The following is a 23503-nucleotide window of genomic DNA, read 5'->3' as shown; positions in this document are numbered from 1 at the left end:
CAATTAATATTAATAATGTGATGATACTATATAATATACAAGGAGCACACCTACAACAAGCATTCCTTTTCAAGTATTTATTTATACAGCAACCTATGACCTTTAACCTCAAAATGTGTGTGGGTGTGTGAAGCATGTGTATCTGGAGGAGTGTGCGCGCTTACGCACGCATGTGTGTGTGCTCGTATCTGTAACGGTAATCACATCAAAGATCAAAGGCAATCAGATCAGCGCAATCAACAGAATTAACTGCCACCTGAATGTTCCTCACAGTGACAGCAGCCAGAGGTGGACAGACTGGAATTTCTGGCCTCGAACAGAAAGCATTTTTGGCAAAACCATAATACCTATCATTGATCCGACTTCCCTTTGAGCGTCCCGAGTTCTTCCCGAATGTCTACATATGATTTTTTTTAAGAAAAATAAAAAAATAGCTTTGTTAGAGCGATCTAAAAAACCTGTTACATCTCCCTCTTTCAGAAATCTTCCTGCATTTTTAATATGGGAGCCAATGAGGCTGTTGGTGGTGTTGGTGGATCATCTGTGCGTCCTACGCCCAAACTATAACTCTGACAGCTTTACCAGAGGATTGTGAGGGAGAAGACTCATTTTCCTACGTTTCTATGTATAAATTATTTCTGTAGAGTGGAATTTGCGGCCTGGAGCGCAGTTTTAAAATTTATTTTTTGACAGTTTTTTCTCTCCCTCTACACTCTGGCGATGATGTCACACACTGTGACACGAACATTCCGTGCCATACACACCCATTATAATTTTAGAATTTCTCCAAAAATGATCATGGTCATTGATCCACAGTATAACAGTAGTGCAGCCCCCTGCGATTGCCCCGTGGCCCTAAATAAATTACTTAAAAAAAGAAACAAAATTACCAAAAAAGACACAAAATTACCAAAAAAAAGACACAAAATTTCCAAAAAAAGACACAAAATTACCCAAAAAATAATTACAGGGACCTTCCACACACAACACGGCAAAGTGCCATTCATATAAAACTCACATTAAACTTTCATATCAAGGTGGGGGCCACAAAATATCGTCACGAGGGCCACAGCTGGCCCGCGGGCCGCAAGTTTGAGACCTATGATTTAAAAGCTGCTGTTGAAACAAACAGGTTAGTGTCGATTTAGTGTCAGTTCAGGTGAGAGATGTCAGATAAAAAGTTCCTGGAACAAGCTGCTCTCACTGTCAGCTCAGGACTCTAAACTCTCTAAACTCTCTATAGTGTCCGGCTGTAAACGGTTCAATGATTAAAATCATTCAGATAAAATATAATGAGGACGAGTTGAGCAGCTCCTCTCTGGTGTTTACTGTTGTTTATGTAAAGAGGAACTAGAGGTGAGGTGATATGAGGTGAGGTGATCTCAGGTCAGGAAACATTAGAGCAGTAAAATAAGCTGCAGACACATCAGCTCACTGTCACAGAGAGAACAGCTGGGTTTTCACAATAAAAGACACAACGCTGCAGAATAAACTGACTGTTTTAAAGCTGACAGTTTGTCTGTTTCTGCTTCATTTTATGGTATTTAATTGTTGTTTTTATACTCCTTATAATGTTTAAAGTGACACAAAAGCAGATTAATAATTAAAATCCGAGCCATTCAGGGTGTTTTTTTTTGCTCTTGTCACATTTTCTAAGTGGACATTGGGACAAATTTAGTATGAACAATTTTTATTTTTCACGCATCAGATTATTTTTCCCTGCTATATTTTTATTTTTATTTATTTTTTTGTCCCCTATATTTTTCTTCATTTATATACATTATTTTTCTCTGCTATATTTTTTTTTTATTAAATTTTTGTCCCGTATAATTTTTTTCATTTATATACATTATTTTTCTCTGCTATATTTTTATTTTTGTTTATTTCTTATCCCCCAAATATTTTTTATTCATTTATATACAATATTTTTCTCTGCTATATTTTATTTTTATAAATTTTTTGTCCCCTATCATTTTTTTTCATTTATATACATTATTTTTCTCCCCTATATTTTTTAATTTTTAATTTTCACCCATCAACATTTTTCTCCCCTATATTTTTTTATTTTTTTTATTTTCATCCATCAAAATGTTTTTCTCCCCAATATTTTATTTTTATTTTATTTTCATCCATCAACATCTTTTTTTGGACATTAAGAATCACACCGACACTTTATATTTTATTCATTTTTTGACACATATTTTACCTTTAATATTAGATATCGCACCTTCCTGTGATTTGGATATTGATTAGATTAATTTTGCAGCTCTATAGTTGCTCATTAATTAAATGAATTAAAGACTAAATCAGAAGATCACCAACTTTTTTATGATTCATCCTGTTGGGAACATGAAGATCTGAAGCAGATTTCATCAGAATCAGTTGGTATATTTCAGTCCTGATGTCCCGTCCTGTCCTCCAGGTATCTGTCCCAGGAGGACGTCTTGGACCAGTCCAACCCGTTCGTCCAGCTGGTCAGCGGAGTGGTTTGGCTGCTGAGGAACGGAGAAGTTTACATCAACGAGAGCATAAAGGCCGAGTGTGACAAGACTCAGGAGACCGGTACCTTCATATTCATATTCATATTCATGTTCATATTCACAGGGCAACAATTAAATATATAGGGGGAAAAGTAATGATAGGTGAAAATAAATGTCGATGGTGAAAATTACCCAAAAATATGTAAAATGACCAAAAGACATTAAAAAATACAAAACAAGACCTAAAATGACCCAAAAATATGACATCAAATTACCAAAAAGATATGAAGTTATCTAAATACAACCCATAATTTTAAAGGCAAATGTTGTATTTTTACTCCACTACATTCATCTGACAGCTTTATTTTTTTTTTTTTTTACATCAAAACGAAATGTTTTTACAGGAAAAAATCTATTCCTTTGGAGTGTTTGTATTTTTGTTTGGCATATATTGGTAAAACGTTGCAGAGAAGGAGCAGAGATGTAATGATCTCTCCAGCAGGAGAAAGTGGATCCAGTTTATTTACTCCAACAGGTTCGTCTGAGGACAGACACACAGACAGAGAGTCAATAAAGCTGATTCCTTCCAACACGATCCAGCTTTCCTCTGAAATTCAGCTCAACAGACCCAACAGGAACTCCCCCATCCCTCTTATTCTACACCAGGGGTCTCAAACTCGCGGGCCGCGGGCCAATTGCAGCCCTCGTGATGATATTTTATGGCCCCCACCTTGATATGAAAGTTTAATGTGAGTTTTATATGAATGTCTCTTTACCGTGTTGTGTGTAGAAGGTCCCTTTATTGCTCCAGCTGGAGCTTTGTTTCACTTGTTTCTATGACGATGTTACCAAAAAGAAAGGCAACTGTAATTTTGTCTTTTTTTTGGTAATTTTGTATCTCTTTTTACTAATTTTATGTCTTTTTTTGTAATTTTTAAATATTTTTTTGTCTTTTTAGTAATTATGTGTCCTTTTTTTAGTAATTTTTTGTCTTTTTCTAATAATTTTGTGTCTTTTGGGTAATTTTGTGTCTTTTCTTGGTAATTTTGTGTCTTTTTTTGAATAGTTTTGTGTCTTTTTTTTTGTATTTTTGTGACTTTTTTTTTGGTAATGTTGCGTCTTTTTTAAGTAATTTAGTTTTTTTTCCGTCATTTTGTGTCTTTTTTTGTAATTTTGTGTCTTTTTTGGGTCATTTTGTGTCTTTTTTTGGTAATGTTGCGTCTTTTTTAAGTAATTTAGTTTTTTTCCGTCATTTTGTATTTTTGTGTCTTTTTTTGGTCATTTTGTGTCTTTTTCTGTCATTTTGTGTCTTTTTATTTTTTTTTATTTTGTGTGTTTTTGGTGGTTTTGATACTGCCTCCAGCGGCCCCCATTAATTAGAGTCTGAGACCCCTGGTCTAGAGCCTCGTCCCCTCAGTTGACCTGAGCTCAGCCTGAAGTGGATCAGCTTCAGTAATGAAGTGTAACTGAAGCTCCAGAGTCCTGACGTGACTCCATCTGACTCTAAACACCAAACAGCTTCACAGGGACGAAACCAAAGTTCACCTCAAGCTTTACAACTCAACGCTTTATTGTCAAACTGAACCAAGGTTAGAATAGTTTGGGATTTTTCATTAGTTTTAGTTTTAATTTCGTTGTGATTTTTTGTTTTCAAATTCAGTTAGTTTTAATGAGTTTTTAGAGTGAGTTTGCTAGTTTTAATTAGTTTATATTTTTTTGGAAAATGCTTAGTTTTAGTTTAGTTTTTATTAGTTTTAGTGTTAGCTGAGAAGAAAGACACAAAGGGAGAAAACAACAGGCTCTGTGCACTTAATTACTGAAAAAAATATTTATTTTATAGATATACAACATTTCACAAGCGCCCACAAGTGTCACTTTAAAAATAATGACCAAAAACCTACAGAAAATAACCAATAAATACAGAAAATTACCAATAAATACAGAAAATTACCAATAACATGTAAAAATGACACACAAAAAAACACGCAGTGACCAAATAACGACATAAAATTACCAAACAAAAAAACAAACCAAAATTTTTTTTTTATTAGTTTTAGTTTTTATTTCGAGAAAAAAAGCAATGGACACCACTTTTCTGATTGCAAAAAAGTGGAAAAACTCAACTTTCTCCTCCTCAGACTTCATACATTTGTATACATTTTTTTTTGCTTGACTTATATTACAATATCTGCATTATATTGACTCCTAACCTGTATCATGAGACACAGATTCCTGTAGTGTTGTCTGTCTCAGCTTCAGTTCCTCTTGTGTTGTCTGAAGAACAGTTTTAAGTCTCCTGCTGCCTGTTGACTCCGGCTGGTTTTCCTCCTCAGGGCAGTTGGGTCATTTTGTGGAGGTGGTGTCGGCCCGGACGGCGGTGGGCCACGACGCCGAGGGGAACGTGGTGCTGTTCCACATCGACGGACAGACGGAGATCAGAGGGTAAGAAGAGCTGCTCTGAGGTTCATCCAGCACCCAGTGACAGGATGGAGAGTGTAGGATACTTTATTCCTTTAACATGAAGTGACTCTGAGTCAATGCAAAGAGACCCGGAGTGTAAATGAAACATGCAGAGTTGGATTGTTGCTTCCCAGAGACAAACACAAAGACACACAGAGACAAAACAACAAGCTTTGTGTCATTTAATTACTGCAGACAAACACATTTTCCTACGTACAAAACATGCATTTTCTTCAGATACTAAAGGTGAAGATGGATATTATAATGAAGTTCTCAATGGTTGTGGCATCAAATCAAATCGAATCAAATCAAATCAAATGGCATGAATCATAAAAAAGAGAAAAAAATATTTATTCAACAAAAAGTTCAGAAAAAAAAAATCTATATATACAGCATTTCACAAGTGCCCACAAGTGTCACTAATATTGAAAAAAAAATGACCAAAAAACTACAGAAAATGACCAATCAGATGTAAAAATGACAAAAAAACAAACAAATAACGACATAAACCCACAATTGCCAAAAGACACATAATTACCAAAAAACGACTTAATATGTATAAAATGACTTTTCTCCACATATTGAAGTATTGTCATGTTTCCAGCCTCTCCTGTCCTCTCCTCTCTGCTCTGTGTAAACAGATTGTCAGTGAATATTTGTGACGTGACCGTTCACAGATTTATGAGAAAAAACTCAAAAATTTACGAAAAAAAAATCATAAATTTACAAGAAAAAACTCGCAAAATAACTAGAAAAAAATATCACAAATTTACAAGAAAAAAACACAAATTTACAAGAAAAAAATCACACAAATTTACGAGACAAATGTCATGTTTCCAGCCTCTCCTGTCCTCTCCTCTCTGCTCTGTGTAAACAGCCTCTGAATAAAGAGATTCTGACTCAAATATCAACATTTTAACACAAGTTTGGGCTTTTCTATTTCTAAAGGAAGACTTTAAATGTGATAAAGCAACGATAATTCCTTTTCTTTTCTTTTTTACAGTTTCTGGCTGTGGTAAATGTTGTAATTTTGTCTATTTTTTGTGGATTAATACCAAAAGCTGGAGAGAGAATGGAGAGAAATAAAGCAGTGAGAGGAGGAGCTGCTGCAGCAGGAGGTGAAGGAGGATAGTCCTGATAGTAGAAGTGATAAATGGAGCAGCAGTAAAACTCTTTTTAACCTCTGAACCGACACTCTACCAGGCTCCTCAGACCACTAAGAGCTGACCTGATCCATCTATTGATCCTCTCTCTGTGCTTCTGTTAACGACGTGTCTCTGGAAAGACGCGTCTGGACATGTCCTCTCTGTGTCTCCGCTCAATATCAGACCTCCAGCAGCTGAAATCAGCCCAGACTGACCTCTAATGTTATTGTAGCCTGATCTTTATCTGAAACTGCAGAAATAACAGGTTGCATGTTTATTTGTGTGTGTGTGTGTGTGTGTGTGTGTATGCATGCATGTGTGTGTTTGTGTTCGCATGCATGCTTATGTGTGTGTGGGTGTCTGTGTGTGTGCATGTGTGCATGTGTGTCTGTGTGTGAGTGTGTGTGTGTGTCTGTGTGTGTGCATGTGTGTCTGTGTGTGAGTGTGTGTGTGTGTGCATTCGTGTGTGTCTGTGTGTGTGTGTGTGTGTGTGTGTGTGTGTGTGCGTGTGTGGGTGTGTGTCTGTGTGTGTGAGTGCGTGTGCATTCGTGTGTGTGTGTGTGTGTGCGTGCATGTGTTTGTGTCTGTATATGTATGTGTGTGTGTACGTGTGTCTTTGTGTGTATGTGTGTGTTTGTGTCTTTGTGTGCGTGCATGTGTGTGTGCATATGTGTGTGTGTGTGTGTGTGTGTGTGTGTGTGTGTGCAGTAACACACTGTCTCCTGCTTGTTGTGTGTTCAGGATGAATCTGTGGCAGCTGGCTGAGGCTCTGAAGAGTTACGGGATCATTAACGCCATCAACCTGGACGGAGGAGGGTCCTCCACCTACGTCAGTGGAGGCTCGCTGTCCAGCTACCCGTCTGACCACTGGTGAGCTGCTCCACCCCTCCTCTTATAAACACCACCCTGACAGTCCTCATATAAACACCACCCTGACAGTCCTCATATATAAACACCACCCTGACAGTCCTCTTATATAAACACCACCCTGACAGTCCTCTTATATAAACACCACCCTGACAGTCCTCATATATAAACACCACCCTGACAGTCCTCTTATATAAACACCACCCTGACAGTCCTCTTATATAAACACCACCCTGACAGTCCTCATATATAAACACCACCCTGACAGTCCTCGTATATAAACACCACCCTGACAGTCCTCATATATAAACACCACCCTGACAGTCCTCATATATAAACACCACCCTGACAGTCCTCTTATATAAACACCACCCTGACAGTCCTCTTATATAAACACCACCCTGACAGTCCTCATATATAAACACCACCCTGACAGTCCTCGTATATAAACACCACCCTGACAGTCCTCATATATAAACACCACCCTGACAGTCCTCATATATAAACACCACCCTGACAGTCCTCGTATATAAACACCACCCTGACAGTCCTCTTATATAAACACCACCCTGACAGTCCTCGTATATAAACACCACCCTGACAGTCCTCACATATAAACACCACCCTGACAGTCCTCGTATATAAACACCACCCTGACAGTCCTCTTATATAAACACCACCCTGACAGTCCTCATATATAAACACCACCCTGACAGTCCTCATATATAAACACCACTCTGACAGTCCTCATATATAAACACCACCCTGACAGTCCTCATATATAAACACCACCCTGACAGTCCTCATATATAAACACCACCCTGACAGTCCTCGTATATAAACACCACCCTGACAGTCCTCATATATAAACACCACCCTGACAGTCCTCTTATATAAACACCACCCTGACAGTCCTCTTATATAAACACCACCCTGACAGTCCTCTTATATAAACACCACCCTGACAGTCCTCATATATAAACACCACCCTGACAGTCCTCATATATAAACACCACCCTGACAGTCCTCATATATAAACACCACTCTGACAGTCCTCTTATATAAACACCACCCTGACAGTCCTCGTATATAAACACCACCCTGACAGTCCTCACATATAAACACCACCCTGACAGTCCTCTTATATAAACACCACCCTGACAGTCCTCGTATATAAACACCACCCTGACAGTCCTCACATATAAACACCACCCTGACAGTCCTCGTATATAAACACCACCCTGACAGTCCTCTTATATAAACACCACCCTGACAGTCCTCATATATAAACACCACCCTGACAGTCCTCATATATAAACACCACCCTGACAGTCCTCATATATAAACACCACTCTGACAGTCCTCATATATAAACACCACCCTGACAGTCCTCGTATATAAACACCACCCTGACAGTCCTCTTATATAAACACCACCCTGACAGTCCTCTTATATAAACACCACCCTGACAGTCCTCTTATATAAACACCACCCTGACAGTCCTCATATATAAACACCACCCTGACAGTCCTCATATATCAACACCACTCTGACAGTCTGTTGCTGTGACTCCTCCTCTCCTCAGTAAATCAGACAGCAGGTGGCGCTGTGCCCGGGCCGTCTCCACCGTCCTCTGCGTCCACCGGCGCCGCTGCCGGCCGGAGGACTGCGGCCCCCACGGAGTCTGCACCGCCGGTGAGCTAGGACTTCTAACCCTCTGGACTCTCAGATCACATCAAACCTTCAGGCCAGTTTGTGTTTGATGATGACATTAGCTGGTCACATTAGCCGGTCGCGCATTAACTGGTCGCACATTAGTCAGTCACATTAGCTGGTCACATTAGCCGGTCGCACATTAGCTGGTCACATTAGCCGGTCGCACATTAGCTGGTCACATTAGCTGGTCGCACATTAGCTGGTCACATTAGCTGGTCGCACATTAGTCGGTCACATAAGTCGGTCACATTAGCCGGTCACACATTAGCTGGTCACATTAGCCGGTCACACATTAGTCGGTCACATTAGCTGGTCACATTAGCCGGTCACATTAGCTGGTCGCACATTAGCCAGTCACACATTATCCAGTCACACATTAGCCGGTCACATTAGCCAGTCTCACATTAGCCGGTCACATTAGCTGGTCGCACTTTAGCCGGTCACATTAGCCGGTCACATTAGCGAGTCGCACATTAGCCGGTCACATTAGCTGGTCGCATTAGCTGGTCGCACTTTAGCCGGTCACATTAGTCGGTCACATTAGCCTGTCACATTAGCGAGTCGCACATTAGTCGGTCACATTAGCTGGTTACATTAGCCGGTCGTGCATTAACTGGTCGCACATTAGTCAGTCACATTAGCTGGTCACAATAGCCGGTCGCACATTAGTCGGTCACATTAGCTGGTCACATTAGCCGGTCGCGCATTAACTGGTCGCACATTAGTCAGTCACATTAGCTGGTCACATTAGCCGGTCGCACATTAGTCGGTCACATTAGCCGGTCACACATTAGCCGGTCACATTAGCCAGTCTCACATTAGCCGGTCACATTAGCTGGTCCCACTTTAGCCGGTCACATTAGCCGGTCCCACTTTAGCCGGTCACATTAGCTGGTCCCACTTTAGCCGGTCACATTAGCCGGTCACACTTTAGCCGGTCACATTAGCCGGTCACATTAGCTGGTCGCACTTTAGCTGGTCGCACATTAGTCGGTCACATTAGCTGGTCGCACATTAGCCGGTCACGTTAGCTGGTCCCACTTTAGCCGGTCACATTAGCTGGTCGCACATTAGCCGGTCACGTTAGCCTGTTGCGTTAGCCGTCCACATTAGCCGGTCGCGTTAGCCAGTCAGTAGCGACGGCACATTTCATTTCAGGGTTAACAAACTCAGGTTTTCAGATAACTCGCTACGTGGAACAGGCCCGTGGTTGTTGACTCGTTGTCTATCGGAGCTGTTTCATGACTCTCTGTCTGTGTTGTAGAGGGTTGTGCCTGTGATGCTGGATGGACCGGGAACAACTGCAGCCAAGGTGACACACACACACACACACACACACACACACACACACACATACAGAATATTTAATATACCTTTTCCAATACATTTTTGAATGTATTACTACCTATATTTTTCTGTTTCATGGTAATCATTGATTAATTCCCCCCTCATCTCCAGTGTGCCTCCCTGGTTTCTATGGTGACGGCTGTAATCAGACGTGCGTCTGCGCTAACGGAGCTTCCTGCGACGCCGTCCACGGACGCTGCAGCTGCAAACCAGGATTCAGAGGGAACCGCTGCGATCAAGGTAGAACCACAACGTTCTCCTTTAGATCCAACAAGTCAAGACAAATGTTCTTAACTAACGTGTGTGTGTGTGTCTGTCTGTGTGTGTGTGTGTGTGTGTGTGTGTGTGTGTGTGTGTGTGTCTGTGTGTGTGTGTGTGTGTCAGTGTGTCCTGTGGGCTTCTTCGGCCCCTCCTGCTCTCTGGAGTGTCGCTGTGACGACCAGTGTCCATGTGACCCTCAGACAGGAAGCTGCAACGCCACGCTGAGAGGAGAGACCAACAACACCGTACACAGAGGTACACACACACACACACAAACACACACACACAGACACACAGACAGACAGACAGACAGACAGACACACACACACATAGACAGACACACACATAGACAGACACACACACACACACACACACACACACACACACACATAGACAGACACACACACACACACACACACACACACACAAACAGACAGACACACACACATACAGACACACACACACACACACACACACACACACACACACATAGACAGACACACACATACAGACACACACACACACACACACACACACACACACACACACACATACAGACAGACAGACAGACAGACACACACACACACACACACACACACACACACACACACACACACATAGACAGACACACACATACACACACACACACACACACACACACACACACACACACATAGACAGACACACACACACACACACACACACACACATAGACAGACACACACACACACACACACACACACACACATAGACAGACACACACACACACACAAACAGACAGACAGACACACACACACATACAGACACACACACACACACACACACACACACACATAGACAGACACACACATACACACACACACACACACACACACATAGACAGACACACACACACACACACACACAAACAGACAGACAGACACACACACACATACAGACACACACACACACACACACAAACAGAGATACACACACATTTCACACACAGATATTGCACATTAGAGAATAGATTACATGTTAAATAGGTTGTTGTATGCCGTAATATGAACAATGAATGAAAAAATATATAAAGAAATATGTTTGTTATGTTCATAATGTTCATCAGTTTCTGTCTGATGAACATGTCATACATTTACTTATTTTTAATCCAGTTTTTCAGCCACATTTTTAGGACACACGTCTTAATCTTGGTGGTTTTTAACTCATTTGATGAAGGAAGAAAACATCAGCAGCAGCTCGGCTCGCTGCGTCCAACAAACTGCATCAGAAAAACACTGATTTTCAACATCTAACTGCTTTATTCAGTGTTTTCACTGGTTTTAATCAGGAGGACAGTTTGTTTAGAGAGGAGGAAGCTCTGAGGAGAAATCTGCAGCTCTGAGGAGAAATCTGCAGCTGACACATGAACACTGATCACTGAAACGTGACCAGAGGAGAGATGTGTTGTTACAATAATCAATAAAATATAATCATTAGTGGGGTTTAACCCATTTAAGGCGGGAAAGCATTACCGCATTTCTACCATTAAAACCTGTTGGGAGCTGTTGTGTTATTCTACCATTAAAACCAGGAGAGCAGATTCGTTGTTTTGTAGTATTTGTAGTTTTTTCCACCTATTTTCGGTCTCTTGGCCAATGAAATGCATCAGAATACATGTGGGAGTGTCGCAATGCAACATGGGACTTTTCCAGAACCATAAAAAGATACAAAATGACTAAAAAAAGACACAAAATGACTAAAAAAAGACACAAAATGACCAGAAAAAGACACAAAATGACCAGAAAGACACAAAATGACCAAAAAAAGACACAAAATGACTTAAAAAAAGACACAAAATGACTAAAAAAAGACACAAAATGACAAAAAAAGACACAAAATGACAAAAAAAGACACAAAATGACTAAAAAAAGACACAAAATGACAAAAAAAGACACAAAACGACAAAAAAAAGACAGAAAAATGACAAAAAAAGACACAAAATGACAAAAAAAAAGACACAAAATGACTAAAAAAAGAGACAAAATTACTAAAAAAGACACAAAATGACTAAAAAAAGAGACAAAATGACAAAAAAAGACACAAAATGACCAAAAAAAGACACAAAATGACTAAAAAAAGACACAAAATTACTAAAAAAGACACAAAATTACTAAAAAAAAAGACACAAAATTACTAAAAAAAGACACAAAATGACAGAAAAAGACACACAAGGAGAATACATGTGGGAGTGTCTCAATGCATCATGGGACTTTTCCAGAACTGAAATCATGGTGAAGACGACTATAGCGGAGGGAGCTCAGATATAACAGCTATAAGCTCTCAAATACTTTTTGAATTTAATTTCTATCTGCTACAGAGGCTGAAGAATCTATTATTTAGTAGAAGAGTTGACACTTCTGTTGAATTTACAGAAAAACTTCAGGTTTTAGGGGCTGATTTTAAAATCACCAATCAGAGGTTTTACAGGTATTTTTTACTGGTGTTTTAGGCCTAAATGGGTTAAATCCCTGTGAAATACTTTGTAGTGGAAGTCAAGTGAAACCTGGTGAGAGAAAACAGAGTGAGACACTAAACGAGTTTCAAACTCAGTGTGTGTGTGTGTGTGTGTGTGTGTGTGTGTGTGTCTTTATCACTGTGTTAAAGTGTGTGTTGACGTTTAGCAAATGTTTGACTGTTTGCTCAGAGAAGAAGAAGTAAAAACAGTTCAGTCTTTGTTGCTGTGAGTCCAAACACAGAACCTCTGAAACTTCTTCTTCTTCTGTTGTCTGAGACACAAACAGACATAGGAAGGATGAAAACTGACAGAAGTAGAAATAAATAAATAGATAAATACATTTAGGAATAAATAAATAAAAATATGCATTTACATTTATTTTATTCTTGATTTAGGTATTTCAGTTATTATTTATTTATTCCATTTTCTTTTTTTCACACTTATTTTCACATATATTTATTTTTAATTCCAAACTATTTTTTTATTACACATTTTTTTCATATGTATTTATTTTTTTAATCATTTATGTATTTAATTACACATATATTTATTTTTACATTTATTCATCTTTTTATTTATTTATATCTACATTTTTATTTTTCCAAATTTATTTTCACAAATATTACATATAACATTTAAAAAAAAATGTATTCCACATTTTTTTCAAATGTATATATTTTTTTAATAATTTCTTTATATTTATTTCTACATTTATTCATCTATTTATTCATTTATTTCTACATTTAAATTCTTTTTTTTACATTTATTTAAAATATATTTATATATTTAATTACACATTTATTTTTATATTCATTTCGACATTTATTCATCTATTCATCTTTATTACTGCATTTTAATTTTAATTTTACATTTATTTTCACAAATATTTATTTCTTTAAATCCACATTTATTTAAAAAAAAAATTATTCTACATTTTTTTCAAATGTATTAATTTTTTTAATCCTACATTTTTTTTTATATTTATTTCTCCATTTCCATTTTCACCATCCTATTTAATGTCCTCTTCTATTTATTTTGCGTTTCTTTTATTAGATTTTAAAAAAATGGAATGTAATTTTAAGAGCATTTATTTATGTTTCATGTGTTTATTTATGAATTATCGTATATATATATATCTATATTTATTTGCAGCTCTTCTTCTTCTCTCCACAGCTGGACATTGTTTGGCCAAACAAATGTTTACATTGTGGAAGCGAGAAGCAGAAGTTCACATGGAGCCTCATCTGACCGAGTGAGTCACATGAACTCTGACCTCTGACCTTTGACCTCTTCACCTCCGCTCACCATCTTTCACCTCCGTTCTATAAATAACTCTTTTTCATCCACAGAGCTACATAACACACAAACAATCCTGATGGTTTATGGCCAAAGTACAAATAAATAAATAAACAAATAAATAAATGTTTGGATATCATGGACCAAAATAATATTAAAAATAATTGTTAGAATTAATTAATTGATTAAATGTGAAATTAACCGATATTTTCTTTATTCAATTCACCTTTTTATATACTTTTTAAAAAAAATTATTTTGCTTTTTTTATTAATTCGATTTTTTAAAATATTATTTATTTAAATCTATTTGAATGTATTTAGGTAATTAATTCTAGGTGTATTTATTTATGTTTTCTTTAAAATTTATTTCTGTATTATTTCCCTTTACATTTGTTTCCCGAAACAGATTTATTTTTGGAGTATTTTTTTATACATTTCTTTGTATATTTGTTCTCTATATCTCTATACTAAATATTATATATTTTTAATCGTGGCAGCTTCAGAAGCTCATAAGCTGCCAAAATAAATACATAAATAAACATATAAATAAATGTTTAGATAAAGTAATTTAAAAATGACCAGAAATAATATTAGAAATTATTATAGGAATTAATTAGTTGATTTTTGGTAATTTTGTGTCTTTATCTAATAATTTTGTCTTTTTTAGTAATGTTGTGTATTATTTGGGTCATTTTGTGTCTTTTTTTGGTCGTTTTGTGTCTTTTTTTGGTCGTTTTGTGTCTTTTTTAAAGTAATTTAGTGTTTTTTCAGTCATTTTGTGTCTTTTTGGTCATTTTGTGTCTTTTTTAAAGTATTTTAGTGTTTTTTCAGTCATTTTGTGTCTTTTTTTGGTCGTTTTGTGTCTTTTTTTAAGTAATTTAAGTAATAGTTTGAGACCCCTGGTCTAGAAATTTGTTATCGCAAAAATACTTTTTTAGGGCTCTTTTTTTTTACTCTTTTAGGGCCATAGCCCAGCCCTAATGGAAATGACTATTTGAAGACAAAATATTGAGCCTAATTCATTGGAACCAATGATTCTCAGTGATATCTATAAGTTAAAATAATTCCCTATTCTCCTGCAGTGTCTCCTTTTCTAAATATAATAAACTAAAGCCTCCGTCCTGGTTTAGCTTCTGGTCTCTGCTCTCTCATGTAAACGAGGCGCTGCATTCATTAGCCTCGTTACCTTTCACATGCAAGTTAGGAATTGTTAGCTGTTGCTATGGTTACCGGACGGCGCTTTGTGAAGGGGAACCCCGGCCACAGATGGAGGAAAAGAAAAAAAACCCTCATCAGCTTTAACCCTTTAGAGTTTGGGGCTGTTTTATTGGTTTTTGACTCTTTTTTTCATTCTGCCTGTATATGAAACTTTAATAATGATCACCATGTCATGCTGGTAGCATCTTTATCAGCAAAACCTCATTATTATTTTGTCAATTTGACTTACTGGTTCAACATTTTGAAACACAAAACACACAGAAACACACACAAAATTACAAATAACACAAATAAAAACCATACAAAACCCCCTAGCAACCACATAACACACCAAAAAATTTTTTAAAAACACACAGAAACTCAAATAAAAAAACTCACATAAAAACCACACAACAACACAGAGAAAAAATTACAAAAAAAACACAAAAACACACAGAACACACACATAAAACCCACAAAAAACCCACAAAAACTACAGAAAACACAAAAAATTACTAAAAACACACACAAAAATACATACAACACACAAAAATAGCCAAAAACCACAAAAAAAAAAACAGTAAACACAAAAGATTGCATTAAAAATATTGAAACACACTCTGCAAAATCTGAAAAATCTCTGCAAAAAAAGTAAAATCATGTTTCTACACTTGGTCGTGGTGATTTTTACCTTTGCTGAAAAAGTGTTGATGCATTAAATGTGACATGGAAACTTGTGTAAAAGCCAAAACTTTAGAGAAAATCTGACAGCAGGAAACATGCTGCTGAAGGTTTTTACCTCATGAAGAAGTCGTGGGTTAATGGTGCATTCACAGGCTGCTGGGAGATAAGAGTTGTGTTCATAAAGCTGAATTTAACTTGATTTAATTTAATGTTCTGCAAAGTGAATATTAGCAGCTGGAAAACCGTCTCCCTCTCTCTGTTTCTTCTGTTTCTCTTCTCTTTTACTTTCAGACAAAGAGAAAAAAAACTAGGTACGCTGTTTGATGTGCAAAGACAAATGACGTGCAACATTAAAATACTGATTTCATGTCAGTTTTTCAGTGAATTTGTGAATTTAAAGACACTTCAGAGATGCAACAGAGCAGAGCAGGCCAGCTTTCTGCACTAGTCTGATTTCTTAATGGGAAGTTCAGATTGTTTTTTAATGGGTTTGTCAGTCTACCGTCCTCTAAAAATCAATGTCAGTTTAAGTGTTCGCTATATTTAGAACATCTTCAGCGCTTAATGCTGCTGTCAGACAGCCTGTAAGAGGATATCTGTGCTTTTATCTGTCATTTTACCTCGTAGAACACAGGAGTTGTTGGTCCACTGCTGCTTCGATCTGTTAGTTAGTTTTTGTTACTGTGTGACTTTTGTGTTTTAAAGGGTTAGTTCGGATTTATCAAAGTTGCATAATAACACAAACTAGAAAATTTCCTCTCGGTAAATTCTGAAAGGGCCACGGGGTTACTGCCGGTGTGTGTACACTATGATGAGATTATTCAGAGATTTCAAACTATGCCCTTTAACCTCAAAATATGTGTGTGTGTGTGTGTGTGTGTGTGTGTGTGTGTGTGTGTGTGTGTGTATCTGTAACTGTAATCACATCAAAGATCAAAGCAATCAACAGAATTAACTGACACCTGTTAATGAAAGAGTGACAGCAGCCAGAGGTGGACTGACTGGAATTTCTGGCCTCGAACAGAAAGCATTTTTGGCAAAACCATAATACCTATCATTGATCCGACTTCACTTTGAGCGTCCTGAGTTCTTCCTGAACGTCTACATATGTTTTTTTTAAAGAAAAATGAAAAAATAGCTTTGTTAGAGCGATCTAAAAGAACTTTTACATCTCCCTTTTTTTCGAAATCTTCCTGCGTTTTTAATATGGGAGCCAATGAGGCTGTTGGTGGTTTTGGTGGTGCATCTTTGCGTCCTACGCCCAAACTATAACTCTGACAGCTTTACCAGAGGATTGTGAGGGAGAAGACTAATTTTCCTACGTTTCTATGTATAAATTATTTCTGTAGAGTGGAATTTGCGGCCTGGAGCGCAGTTTTCAAATGTATTTTTTGACAGTTTTACCTCTCCCTCTACACTCTGGCGATGACATCACACACTCTGACACGAACATTCCGTGCAATACACACCCATTATAATCTCAGAATTTCTCCAGAAATGATCATGGTCATTGAACAGGGATTGATAAAAAACTATATGACCTATCGAAACGTGGATTAATACACCCATACACAAGACTTGTGTCTACTGTTTAAAGTTTAAATGGAGTCTCTAGGTGAAATTATGCCGGAGAAGTAGACGTTTAAAAATATCCAATTATTGTTCTTTTTCGCTCATTTTTTTCCGGCCGTCCCATTAATTTCAATGTAAAATTTTGGGCAGTTTTTCACAACTTACGTCGCGAAAAATTCATATTCCGTAGAGAAAAGTAATAGCACACCGATCCCGGTCAAACCGCACATAGCGGGACGAAATTGCGTCCGGAAGAGGAAGAAGAAAAAATCCACAGTATAACAGTAGTGCTAGGAGCGATTGCCCCGAGGCCCTAACTAACAGATGGAGGCAGCGGTAGATCAACAACTCCTTTGTTCTTTGAGGTAAAATTGGTGTTTTTATTAAAGGAGTCTGATTGAGAGCATAGCCATCAAAGAGTGCTGTTAGATAGTGTACATTTAAACCAAGTTTTTAGGTTTCTTGTGTGATAGTTTCATCCAAAATCTGACTTAAACTGACTATTTGTTTCCTCTTAAGAACCAGACTTTCTGATTTTCCTCCCTGAGTGTCAGTTCCTCGTCTGTCTCTCTTCAGGAGGACGTGGTTGGCGATCTCCTTCACGCTGGCGTCTCTGCTGTCCGTCAGCCTGCTGTTCCACCTGGCGAGGGCGTGGCGCGGCGTGGCGCCCGTCGGCTTCTCGGAGCGGCGAGACTTCTCCTACGTCCCGCTGACGGACATCAACGGCGCCGCGGGAGCCAACGCCGGCCGGAGCTCCGCCTTCGACCTGGACGACTCGGACTCTCAGGACGACGTCTGGGCTCCGAGCCGCTCCGGGAAGTCCTAGCTGGAAGACTCGTTATTCAAACTTTTTGAGACATTCTCAAAGACGATCCTGCTGAAATGTAAAGGAAGCAGATTTCTTCTTCTTCTCTGCTGACGCCAAACTCTTCCAGGAGAAGTGTCCGGCAGCAAATTGTTTCCAGCCGAGGCCTTTTAATGTGACGGTGGAAGGAAACTGAAAGCTTTATTTAGTGTGTGAGCGGCTCCAGGGAGGACCAGCTGCTCAGGAATCAGGATTTAGAGTTACGGTACGACGCTGCTGCGTTATTATGGATCCTTCTGCAGCTCTGAACAATCTGATGTGTTGTTCTATTTAGTGTGTTTTGGTGGTAAAACGGTGAAGGTTGTTGATGAGTTGGTTAGTTAGAACTGGTGGCAGAAACTTAAACTCACACGGGGTCATGGAGGGTTTAATCAGTTAATAAACGATGCGACTTTTCTTCTCTGGGATCCTTAATAACGCAGCATAAAACCAAAAGAGATATTTTTAATGTATCAAGACAATAACAGCCTTATTCATGGCAAATATTAGCTGCATATTAGGCCTGTTAAAGATATTATTTCTATGTTTATTTGGTTTATCTGTCAGCAAGAAGCACCAAAAACGTCTCCAAACCAAGGTTATTATAGTTAACGAAAACTAACAAAATAACGAAAACTAAAATTGAAAAACCATTTTTGTTAACTGAAATAAAAATAAAAACAAGAGTTTTTAAAAAAACCATAACTAACTGAAACTGTATTGTGTGGTTACAAAACAAACTAAAATTATAGTGAAAATGTCCTTAGTTTTCATACATAATTCAGTGTTTCTATTTCAACATGCAGGAACACATGGTGAATATGTTTACTGAGACTGGGATGTTTACACTAGAACCAAAATACAAAACACCCAGAACTGTAAGAGTTAATAACCTTATTGAGGCTGAGATGATAAACCAAAGGAAATGAAGGCACCAACCCATTACAAAAAAACTAAAACTAACACTAAAACTAATAAAAACTAAACTAAAACTAAGCATTTTCAAAAAATAAAAACTAAACTAAAACTAGCAAACTCACTCTAAAAACGAACTAAAACTAACTGAATTTGAAAACAAAAATTCACAACGAAATTAAAACTAAAACTAATGAAAAATCCAAAACTATTATAACCTTGCTCCAAACTCACTGGAGAGCCGTCAGGTTCTTCCTTTATACAAAAAATGCAAACCATGCTTCATTATTCCAACATATTTATGGACTTTATTTGGTTATTATTCATTGTTGTTATCTTATTCTGGCTGCCTGATGGAATGTCATTTAAGTCAATATTAAATAAATGCATAAATGAAATGAAATGGCTATAAAATGAATCCTGGAATAAATAAATGAGGCACTAAAAATATTTGAAATCATGCAAATCCCGGAAAAAAAACATAAATGTGGAATCATGAAATAAAAGCTCCAGAATAAAGCAAAAGTGAAAATATGTATGAAATAAACCCCTTAAAAAATATGTAAATATTAAATAAAATTTGCTGAAAAACGATGAGTAATAACAAAAGCCTCTAAAAAAAATATAAATGTAGAATCATGAAATGAAAGCACTGACTAATAAATTAAAATAAATGATGAATTATAGAATAAAAATTCCAGGGGAAAAAATGACATTATGAGATGAAACCCCTCCTTAAAATAATTTATATGGAAATATTAAATAAAAGCCTGTAAAGAAAATAAATGGAATAATGAAAAAAAAAAAAGTAAAAAGATGAATGTAGATTTATAAAATAAAAGCCCCTGAAAAATATAAAGAAATAATAATAATAAAAAGTATATAAAATAAATAAATAAAAAGTAATCCTTTGGAGAAAAAGAGGCATTTTTTAAATTTGTTTATTCATTGATATATTTATATTTATTCAAACTCTTCTAGTTTTTGGCATTTTTAACATTTTCTTTGTTTGATTTTTAAGAAACAAACAATAAATAGTTATATAAATATAAAAATAAACCAAGAAAAATAAAAAAAATAAAAGTATGTTAAAAAATGAAATAGAAATTTTAAAAGGAAGTAAAAATGTACAAAAAAGTCATATGTTTCAATCTCTTTATTAAAATTGAAAAAAGGCCCTAAAATACAAATGTGGATTTATAAAATAAAAGCCCCTGAAAAACATAAATACATTTGAAATATTTTTTTTTTCTAAAAATCATGAATTAAAAAAGTAAAAGTGAAATAATGAAATTAAATAAATAAATAAAAATGAGTCCTTTTGAAAGTCATTTTTTATTTATTTATTGAATTAATTATATTAATTGATTGATTTATTTATATATTTATTGCCTCATTTATTAATTTCAGGATTTTTTTCAGGATTCTTTACCTTTTTTCCATAGGAATATTTATAAATATATATATATATATATATATATATATATATATATATATATGTATATATATATGTATATATATAATATTAATAGTGACTTGAATAGAATTCCATTGTTGTGTGCCGCTGATTTATTTGTTAAATATCTTGTCTCATATTATTATTATTATTATTTTTATTATGATGATAAGCAGCTGGATGATGCTGTATCAGAGTTGAACTCTGCCTGACGACGACTTGTTGCCACGTCAACAGACGACCTTTGACCTCTCAAACCAACAGTTACTGATCCTGTTTCTGTCTGATCACTAGAGGATTTTATTTCCACTGAACTCGTCTGAATGTAAAATAATTTCTTAATGAGCTTCATGTGAAAACATTCATATCACATTTTTAAAGAAATGAAAGAAGCACAATTTTCTTCACGATGCCACAAATATTTTTTCTGTTTTTCTTCTCTGATGTTTAAAGTTTCTTACTGCTTATTGAAAAACAAAACAAATCTTTATAAAGTCAACAAGCTGCATTTCAATAAACGTGAATATAATATTCACTTTTCACCACTGAAACATGAAAATATCTCTGATTTGTCTCCGTTCACTGACTCCACTCGTACAAACTGATTTTATTTTATATTTATTTTATATTTTATATTATTTTATTTATTATTTTATATTTATATATATATATATATATATATCTTTATGAAATATGAGAAATTGTTACAATTGAAATAAAATCTATATATATACTTTTTTAAATAATAAAGAAATATATATTTAAATTACTTAAAACCATTAAAATAAGTAAATAAATCAAAACAATCAAAAAATATTTTAAGAAATATATTAATATAATGAAGACAAATAACAAAATTAAGTAATATATAATGTATAATGTAAAAAACTTTATTATTGATTTAATTAAAGAACCTAATATAAAATAAAAATATAGACAATTTAGGATATAGCAAATATATGTAAATTAATTAAATATTTTTTTAATTGAATTTTAATAAAAGGTTTTCATCATCGCAAAACAGAAAACAGGTTGGGGTTTTTTTTAATGACTTTTTAGAGATGTTTGGTTTCTCAGGACAGATTATTTATTTATATATTTTTAAAAGTTTTTGACATTTTGAGTTTAATATATTTGAAGAGTTATAGGTCAGCCTTTAAAACTTTTTGAATAATTTAAAGCTTTATTTATATATATATAATTCTGTGTCCTGTGAGAACCACACAGAGTTTATTTAAAGAGTTTTTTCAGCGTCAGTTTTCTTTTCTTCTCTCCGTCAGCAGCTTCACCTTTTAGTTTGGTGTCTGTTTTTGTGCCGAGTCATCTCGTCTCTCTGACCTGCAGGTCGCTGAAACCTTTCTAGTCCTTCAGGTCACTGGAGCGACCTGGTGACCTTTGACCTCCAGCCGGGCGCCGTGCTCCAACGAAAAACACACAAATGTTCTAGTTTCACCTTTCGGTTAAACCACTCAGTAAATGTTTTTGTTGTTTTAAACACTTCCTTTATTAGATATTCAAAAAATTAATAATGATATAAATATGCAAACATAAACAAGACACTTAAAATACTTTAATGAAATAATTTATATATAAAGAAATGACAGGAACAGTGACAGCAGCCAGAGGTGGACAGACTGGAATTTCTGGCCTCCAACAGAAAGCATTTTTGGCAAAACCATAATACCTATCATTGATCCGACTTCACTTTGAGCGTCCTGAGTTCTTCCTGAACGTCTACATAAAAAAACAGCTTTGTTAGAGCGATCTAAAAGAACTTTTACATCTACCTTTTTCAGAAATCTTCCTGCGTTTTTAATATGGGAGCCAATGAGGCTGTTGGTGGTGTTGGTGGATCATCTGTGCGTCCTACGCCCAAACTATAACTCTGACAGCTTTACCAGAGGATTGTGAGGGAGAAGACTAATTTTCCTACGTTTCTATGTATAAATTATTTCTGTAGAGTGGAATTTGCGGCCTGGAGCGCAGTTTTCAAATGTATTTTTTGACAGTTTTTTCTCTCCCTCTACACTCTGGTGATGACGTCACACACTGTGACACGAACATTCCGTGCAATACACACCCATTATAATCTCAGAATTTCTCCAAAAATGATCATGGTCATTGAACAGGGATTGATAAAAAACTGTATGACCTATCGAAACGTGGATTAATACACCGATACACAAGACTTGTGTCTACTGTTTAAAGTTTAAATGGAGTCTCTAGGTGAAATTATGCCGGAGAAGTAGACGTTTAAAAATCTACAAATATTGTTCTTTTTCGCTCATTTTTTTTCGGCCGTCCCATTCACTTCAATGCAAAATTTTTGTATTCTGTAGAGAAAAGTAATAGCACACCGATCCCGATCAAACCGCACGTTTTGATATATAATTTGTCCTGCAACTCTTCAAGTTGTAGGACTAGTAGAGGGACGAAATTGCGTCCGGAAGAGGAAGAAGAAGAAATCCACAGTATAACAGTAATGCAGCACTGGTCCCTACAGATATTGCTGTAGAGACCAGTGCTCGGTGAGATGGCCCCGAGGCCCTAATGACAAACATTAACAAGGCAACAAAAAAAAAAAATAGAAATAGAAAATGTTGCAGCAGGAAGTCTTTCTAGTAGTTTTGTTCAGTTTGTTTTACTTCCTGAGAGCTGCTGTTATTTTATTTTAATTATCAGGAAGGAAAAGAAGCAGAAGTTTGTTTCATCAGTTGGTGAATCGAGTTCCAGAGATCGGAAGAACTCACTCTGCAGGAACCAGACAGT

At 36.2% G+C, this 23503-nt stretch overlaps 1 protein-coding gene across 1 annotated transcript in view; it reads left to right on the top strand.

Moving 5' to 3' along the window:
- LOC131976521 (N-acetylglucosamine-1-phosphodiester alpha-N-acetylglucosaminidase-like) overlaps positions 1–20093 on the top strand; it is a 31627-nt gene extending 11534 nt beyond the window's left edge. Inside the window, exons 4-12 of the mRNA XM_059339590.1 lie at positions 2423–2562; positions 4814–4922; positions 6827–6955; positions 8538–8647; positions 9933–9980; positions 10127–10255; positions 10400–10531; positions 13944–14022; positions 18096–20093. Of these exons, the coding sequence (XP_059195573.1) occupies positions 2423–2562; positions 4814–4922; positions 6827–6955; positions 8538–8647; positions 9933–9980; positions 10127–10255; positions 10400–10531; positions 13944–14022; positions 18096–18345 (1126 nt within the window). The 3' untranslated portion in view covers positions 18346–20093. The remainder of the gene's footprint in view (positions 1–2422; positions 2563–4813; positions 4923–6826; positions 6956–8537; positions 8648–9932; positions 9981–10126; positions 10256–10399; positions 10532–13943; positions 14023–18095) is intronic.
- The last annotated feature ends 3410 nt before the right edge of the window (positions 20094–23503 follow it).

Source organism: Centropristis striata, chromosome 8, assembly GCF_030273125.1.
Source record: "Centropristis striata isolate RG_2023a ecotype Rhode Island chromosome 8, C.striata_1.0, whole genome shotgun sequence".
Lineage (NCBI taxonomy): Eukaryota > Metazoa > Chordata > Actinopteri > Perciformes > Serranidae > Centropristis > Centropristis striata.
The sequence above is the reverse complement of the archived record's forward strand: the minus strand, read 5'-3'. Positions and strand labels throughout refer to the sequence as shown.